General features: G+C 38.7%; 1 protein-coding gene across 1 annotated transcript in view; it reads right to left on the bottom strand.

Annotated features, from left to right (window-relative positions):
• The window catches only part of mmp30 (matrix metallopeptidase 30), an 8,089-nt gene extending 995 nt beyond the window's left edge, over positions 1-7,094 (bottom strand). Inside the window, exons 1-8 of the mRNA XM_017707694.2 lie at positions 6,948-7,094; positions 5,763-6,007; positions 4,280-4,428; positions 3,962-4,087; positions 3,709-3,870; positions 3,445-3,598; positions 344-468; positions 90-249 (exon numbers count right to left, since the gene is read on the bottom strand). Of these exons, the coding sequence (XP_017563183.1) occupies positions 90-249; positions 344-468; positions 3,445-3,598; positions 3,709-3,870; positions 3,962-4,087; positions 4,280-4,428; positions 5,763-6,007; positions 6,948-7,064 (1,238 nt within the window). The 5' untranslated portion in view covers positions 7,065-7,094. The remainder of the gene's footprint in view (positions 1-89; positions 250-343; positions 469-3,444; positions 3,599-3,708; positions 3,871-3,961; positions 4,088-4,279; positions 4,429-5,762; positions 6,008-6,947) is intronic.
• Between the last annotated feature and the right edge of the window lie 430 nt (positions 7,095-7,524).

Raw genomic sequence — 7,524 nt, forward strand, 5'->3', positions numbered from 1 at the left:
TATACAGTAGTGTCTTTTATAGTGTTGTGTTACGTTGTTTTATAGTGTACTTTTATAGTACTGTTGCTATTGCTTTGGTCGTCACTTACCTCCAGTAATTACTGCCGACAAAGAACAGAGTCCGCCCTGTCGATTTCACATAGACTGCAGCGTCAATCTTAGTGACCGATGAAGGAAAGCCAAACTGCGAGATGGGCTTCGGGTAGCCGGGCAATGAGACGGGCCCTTTCACCCCCCAGTACTGCTGACCTGCACAGACACACAAATATGTCAAGAATCTCGTGAAAAACATAAATCTGTCTGAGTGAATATGAGAGTGATAAATAGACACATAGAGTCATACCTTTGAAAAAGTAGCTGACGCCTTTGGATTTGAACTCATAAGCTGCATCAACAGAATTAATTGCGGGCCACGTGGATTTAATTCTAATCTGCTGGATACTGCTGCTGGTTTTCTTCCAGTAATACCTTGCAAGGAAAGATAAACCGTAGTCAGATTTAATAGAATATTCTTTTTTAGGAATATGTTTCTTAAACCTGGGAAATATAATATTTTGGTCTTTGTGTCTGTGAGGCCTGTGACATGTTCCACAGGAAGGATGCTGTGACATAGGGGGCTTGTTTATGCCCCTCTCCAGTATATCTCAAACCTCAAAACAAGTAGGTAAAGCTACTTAGCCCTAGATTACACAGTGTTGCCATATGGCAACAGTTCATTTATCTCAATTTTACAAAAAAGCCGTAATATAAAATCTGTATTTTCCTATGCAATTGTGGAAAAATGGTCTTCTACTTATAAAAGATTAATAAGTTATGACATCACATGACCAGGAATTCTCATTATGATGTTGTTATTACCTTACATTCCAAATACCAATTGAAATTGTATTAATTTCTAACATTTGTAAATATTGGTTCGTACATTTTACTAAGTAGCTTTTTACTAAGTTGAACTTGTTTGGTCTTGTTTTCATTGAAAGTACATTTTTAGAGAAAAATGACATTTTATGGTGATTTTTTAGATTTTATGGTGCTGTGGCATGATTGTGCGTTGTTGCCATATGGCAACAATTTACCAAATACCCCACTTTAACATAAATAATTTTATTTTTTCAAATATTTCCATTATTTAAGCAATTTTAAGACACATTAATACATTTTCATCACATTTAAATAGTGATTCCTGCAATAGAGGGTTAACAGGTTTAAGCTTCAATAATCTTGTAGTGCATATTTTTATAGTAAATGTTTTATAGTATATATAGTGTGTGTGTATACTTGGAAAAAAGTAAGCTGGTAAGCCAGTCATGGTGAGAATAACAACCACATGTCAAATGCATCTGAACTTCACATTCAGCATGAGAGTATTCTAATACACATATAAATCTAAATTAGAAAAATGAAGGTTATTTAACAGAAACCAACACAACGGTTTGCTATAGTGTTTTGGGCAAAAGACTCAGATTTACCTCATTAACTCAGGATTATGCTAAATATAATATCTTTTGCTAGATTTGTACTAATAATATCAACTAATTAGTAAAGTAAGCCTTAAAAAATGAAGGTAGTTACTGGGATCCAGGTCCTCGCCTGCAGAGGTCGCTCTCACCTTAGTTCTGCACACTGTACACCTGAATGTTGGTTTGTAATGTCTTTCCTTATTTATTGCCTGTGTGCTCCCATGTTTCTTGCGAGGTCTCAGAGTTTCTCTGTCAGGTCTGAGCCTGGTTGTTTCTTGTGATGCTCTGTTGGACTTTGACCCTTGCCTGTGTTTTTTGGACGTAGTATAGGGTTTGGTTGCATTGAGCTTAAAATTTTTTCCCTTTTTTTTATCTGGACTGTCTTTGGCCTACAACCTTTAAAATGATCCGATTTAAAGTAAAGATTGCTTCCAATTGGATCACTGCTGTTCTTAGGCGTTACAGTCAGTTAGTGTGTGGTTCAGGAGTTGGAACTGCGTATTTCCATCATTATATAACCAAGGTCACTGTTCGGGAATATTTAAGGTCTTTGGCCTGACTGAGCGACTCGTGCCAAGTCCAAATCTGCATTAGAAAAGTTTTGATTTGTAACAATGAATCAGCAATTGTATATGTAGAATATGTCCAATTTGCATATATAATTTGCATAAAGGAAAACTGCTTTGACCAAGTCTGCGTTCAGAGAGGAAGACGCCTGCAGGTGTTCTTTGAGTTTGCTGATTTTCTCAAAGCTTATGCCTCAGTTAAGCCTTTGCATATGAGATTATGTGTGTTTAATTGAAGGTGTCAACCTGTTGAGATAGTTTTTCTCTATTTTTACCCATTCTTTTAATTATCATCCCTTTTTTCCATGTTCCTATAATCCTGAAAAACATTTCTCCTATTAAGTTTTATCATCTTTTCTACTTATTCTCTATTGACTTTTTGGGGTGTATTGCATCACAGGAACTATGATTCCATGTTTTTTCATACATTCCTAAATTAAACGCTGTGAACGTTAGCATTTATGCTACTTTGGAGGTTTGGTGCTGCTATATGAAGGTCAGCACTGCACAAAGAAGTAATGCTGTTGATCGATGGCGCAAATTCAAGTTCACCGAAGTTGAACTCGACACGAAATTGTGCATCTGAAATCTGTTCACCTTGAACTTCTTTCCACTGAAGTGAATGTAATTGCACTTGCAAGTTTGCACCAGTGTAACTCGGCCTACAGGGAAACCATTTAATCATTTGGAACATTAATGTAGTGTCAGCATGACTGAGTCTGGGGGGGCAGCACAGCACGCGAGGTTGTACAACCTCAAATTCATCCCCTCCAGCTTGTTTTTGAATGAAAACAGCACAGAATCCAATCTGACGCTACATCAATGATATACTCGTCCCCTATATATCACTCCTTCACGAATGGCTTAACAGAAGTGCCCCAAAAATGACATGGAATTCATATTTTTTACATTAACTTCCATAAAAATGAAGAATATATATATATATATATATATAGAGAGAGAGAGAGATAGATAGATAGATAGATAGATAGATAGATAGATAGATAGATAGATAGATAGATAGATAGATAGATAGAGTTCTATGCAAAGATTGATAATCCAGACAAATTGTGTTTTGTTTATTTTCTTTGTGAAAATAAGTTAATGCTTTCTCTACTGTGAACAAACTTAAATATGGTATTTTTTCTTCAATTGCACTATTTTTGTTTATTAGGGTTAATATATTTGGGGAAAAAAAGCATAAAATGAAATATTCCATAACCTTTTCACAGGCCTCATTTTCTGTTTCTTTTTATTTTGTTCCAATAAGTCAAATTCAACTAAATGTAGAATGTAAATGAGTGTTGACTAGTTTTTTTTATACCAATAATGACATAATCAGTTAACAGTATATCATATGCATATCATATGCTTTTCTGTGTATAAAACATATATATAAACTTTAAGAACTGCCTTACTCATTTTTGAAGAAATACAGCTCTCCTCTTATGCTGGTTGCAGCATCAAACACTAAGTCCCGCTTGCACGGCTCTGGTGGATTTGGTCCAGGTTCTGGTTTTGGCTGTGGATTAGGCTCAGGTTGGGGCTGAGGATATGGAGATTCACGAACACCTAGCAGATCATTTAAAAAGACATTCAGTTTACTGTGTAGATGGTCCCCTCTGCTGACACTAACTGGCATCTCCACCATATTATTTCAATCCGGGATGATTTATGAGTACCATATAGAGCCTGGACTCCACGCTTGTCATCCAACGGCAGCCTGTATCCGTTTGTATTCACGTACTGGTAAGTGGGGTACATGAGAGCAGAGGGGTCTCTCGAGTGATCCAGTCCAAGAGCGTGGCCAAACTCATGAGCGGCCACCAAAAGCAGGTTCACACCTGAAAGCGGATTGTGTTTCAAAATGTTGGCAATATAAATCACAGCTATGTCTGGATAAATGACTGCTATAAGCCCGGTGAGTGGCTGTACCTGCTGCACTCAGGGTCCACTGCTCATCGTCATCAAAGTGAGTATCACCTCCTACATCTGGGCCTGGAGACATGGCATGGGCCAGAACCCCACTGGGCCCATCGAATGGGTGAAAGTCTCCATGATCTGGACAAAAGACGACAGTGAATGCAGCTCAGTCACACTGGGAAACGGCAACTTAACTTTAATGTTCATAAGTGAAGTGAGACTTTATTGCAAGTAAATTCCGTATATTTTTATCAGTCCATTCACACAATGTAAAGGGAAGCTGGTGTTTAAAAAAAAAAGTCAGTCGCCAGTCTTGGAAAGTGCACCTACATCTGGCTTTGAAGAGAATCATGATGTCAGCCGTGCCGCTGTAAACCTGCTTAAAGTCCAAAGGAATGACATCACTGTAGAGTTTGAAAGCCTGGGTGATGACGGCGTCCACGTCCCTCTGGCTCAGATCTGGCGTGTACTCAGTTATTCTGGAACGTGGTTGAGAAAAAAAGGAACCTCGGTGTCACATTGAGGAACAACAGTAGACCTCCCAGTCCTTCATACACAGAAATCCAACTAGCTGTAGACATTAAAGGGCCCATATTCTACATTTTTCATATTTTTTTCCAATTTTTTTGTGACATTTGTGAGGGTTGTGTACCAAAAATACCTACAGATCATGTTTATATGACCATTTTACAACCAATTTGTATGCCTCAGAATTAAACTAATTCTACCTTTAAGACTGATATACAATGAAAGTTTGAGGCCACTGGTTTTGCCCTAATTTGTAATTGAATACAGCATTCTTATTACAAATTGTATTATCAGCAAATAATTTGAGTCAAAAGTAGAATTTTGAAAATCTATTTGGTTACATGAATTGCAGACTTTCTTAGTACAGTATGTCCCCTCTTTTGCTTTAATGGCAATGTGCAGTCAAGCTGACATGGACTTTGTACAAAAACCTCTAAGAAGCAGATCAAATTCGCCTTAAAGTCGTCTAAACATGAGCTTCAATTAAAGGGATTAAACAAAAAAAAAATAAAATGGTCACAAATGTTCTGACCTGGAGGTGCAGAATCTATGAGTATTTCTTTATTTTACTCGTCATAATTTTTCATTACTTTTAGTTTTTCTAAATTCTTTACATTTCTGTTGTTTAGTTCCATGTTTACACGAAAAAAAAATCCCTAATTTTCACAGTGGTCTCAGACTTTTGGACCCCATATGTCAATGAGTACTGTTTCGATTGGCTTCCCTGTGTTGTAGCTCATTCAAAAAGAACTCAAACACTCCTTAACTTCTCTGCTAAACTGCCGTAGTCCAAATTAGTGGCTGTACCAAAATGTGTTGGTTTTACGTGACATGACCAATATAATGAATTCAACACTGTTTTGCAGCGTAGGTTCCATTTATGTATGGACTGGGCTAAATGGCTTGTCTTGAAACTTTCCCAATGGTCACATACTGCGTCACGGATCAGCAAACTACATACATATTTAACTCTTTTATTCAAACATTGTTAGGAACGTTTGAATGTATATAGGCCCTTGTTTGGTGATATAGGCCCTTTAAGGTATTATAAACTTTGCAGCAGTCTTTAACTTTGGATCTTGGATCCAGTTTCTGGTCCTGGACTTTGCAATCGCTGGTAGGTGTGGCACCAGGTGACCAATCAACAGCTCAATTAAACCACCAGTGACTAAAAATTCTAGGACTTGAAGCTGGATTCAGGGTCTGGAGTTAAAGATCTCTACTAGTTCTAGTGCTTCACAAAGAGGACATTTTGCTCCATTAAACAACTGGAAGCATCTTATACCTGTATGTGATGGTTTTCTTCTCCCACTTGGGCTTGCCTGGGAAATGTCCAAATTCGGCTACGTCAGAAACTCCACAGCGTGGCTTCTTTATCACCTTTATGGTGTTTGTGTCTAGCTTGCCGGTCACTTCCAGCCCAAAAAATTCCTGCATTTGCTTCAGAGTGGTCTCAAAGTCTTGTATGCTCACTCGCCTCCCACTGACGGAAGAAGTGCTGGAATCGGAGTAGAAATGCTTCAAATAGGCCTAAAGACATAAAAAAGATGTTTTATCTATTTGTACTAAACGTACTAACCTATCCAAGTATCCCTTCTAATTTGCATTCTACTTTTGTTGCTGATGTTGTGCACCTACAGCTCTAATCTCCATATAGGAAAGCATTGCCAGTAGACTGTAATGCTCTGGAGATGCTACACATAAGCCCAAGGCAGGGCTGCACAAAGTGACTGATGATCCGTGAGGACGTTTAATTTGGCCCGTCAGAAAGTCACCCCACGTGCCTCAGCCAATGAGAAAAACAACATATAAAACTATAAATTCCTGTTTTCCATTTAAAATTGCAGTTTTAAAGTATTTTTAGTATTTGGTGTTACAAACTATAGTTTATTGTTACGAAATACATTTCTGAAATGTACCTATTTTGTCTTTGTGGTCCACAGCCTACCACAAGCATTGCACTTTGGCTCTAAAAAGGCCAAAAAGTTTGAAAACCCCTGGTCTAAACTCACCATGCTCGATGCTAAGCGTGGGCTAGAGGGGTATAAAGCCCCTCAGCACTGCTGTGGAGCAGTGGAACTGCGTTCTCAGGAGTGATGGAGCTCCATCTAATACCTTGACATAATCTAGAACTTGAATCTTCAATACAATCAAATCCTCACAGGATTGTTTCAACATCTAGTGTAAAGCCTTCTAAGAAGAGTAGAGGCTGTTAGTTCAGCAAAGGTGGACGAACTCCCTAGACATACTTTACATTTGAGAAGAAATGTTAGACGAGTTAAACTTTACAAACTTTGGGACATATAGTTTATCAAGGGATAATCCACATTAATCAACAAGAAAGTAGATGTTCTAATGTTAGAAAACCGGCCAATGTCCCTCGGGCCAAGCCCAAGAAAAGTAACAGGCAATTTGCATCCAGACAAAACATTATAACGAGCCAACAGGGGGAGGATAAATAGTTGTCTACCTCTGCTGCTTCTTGGTCTTCTGTGGATACAGTCTCCTGTGTGACGCTGGCTGGGGCTCCATCGCAAAGCACCAAACACACGGCCAATGTTAATGTAAGCAGCCCCATGTTCTCCATCTCCTGTTTCTCCTTCAGAGGTGCAGAAGAGCTTATATGTCCTGCTGTCATCCAGCTCTTACATAACTCCACCCCGAGCGACGGTGTTACGGTGTCATTTCCAAAAAGCAGGCCTAAAGTGGGGAATGTGGGGGAGGATCCTTCATTATCCGATGTATAGAAACTCTAACATCCTGGGCTCTGTCTGAACAAGCCTCCTGTCAGAACGAATAAATGCGTTTGTTTAGGTTCATGACGCAGCTGGAAGGGCCCATTCCGGTATCTATCTATATCTACAGGCTGTTTACCTCATTTGGAAAGTACAGACCCTCAAACCTTGGAATACCTTGAGGGAGAATCCAACCTTTCGTGTTAACCCCTTAACATTCCACTCTTACTATATACTAGACTTAATATTCATTGACTACAGGGACTTCAGTGCAAACTAACAGAGCTTTTCTTTGGTTATTGAAGTGCGTAA

Source organism: Pygocentrus nattereri, chromosome 18, assembly GCF_015220715.1.
Source record: "Pygocentrus nattereri isolate fPygNat1 chromosome 18, fPygNat1.pri, whole genome shotgun sequence".
NCBI lineage: Eukaryota > Metazoa > Chordata > Actinopteri > Characiformes > Serrasalmidae > Pygocentrus > Pygocentrus nattereri.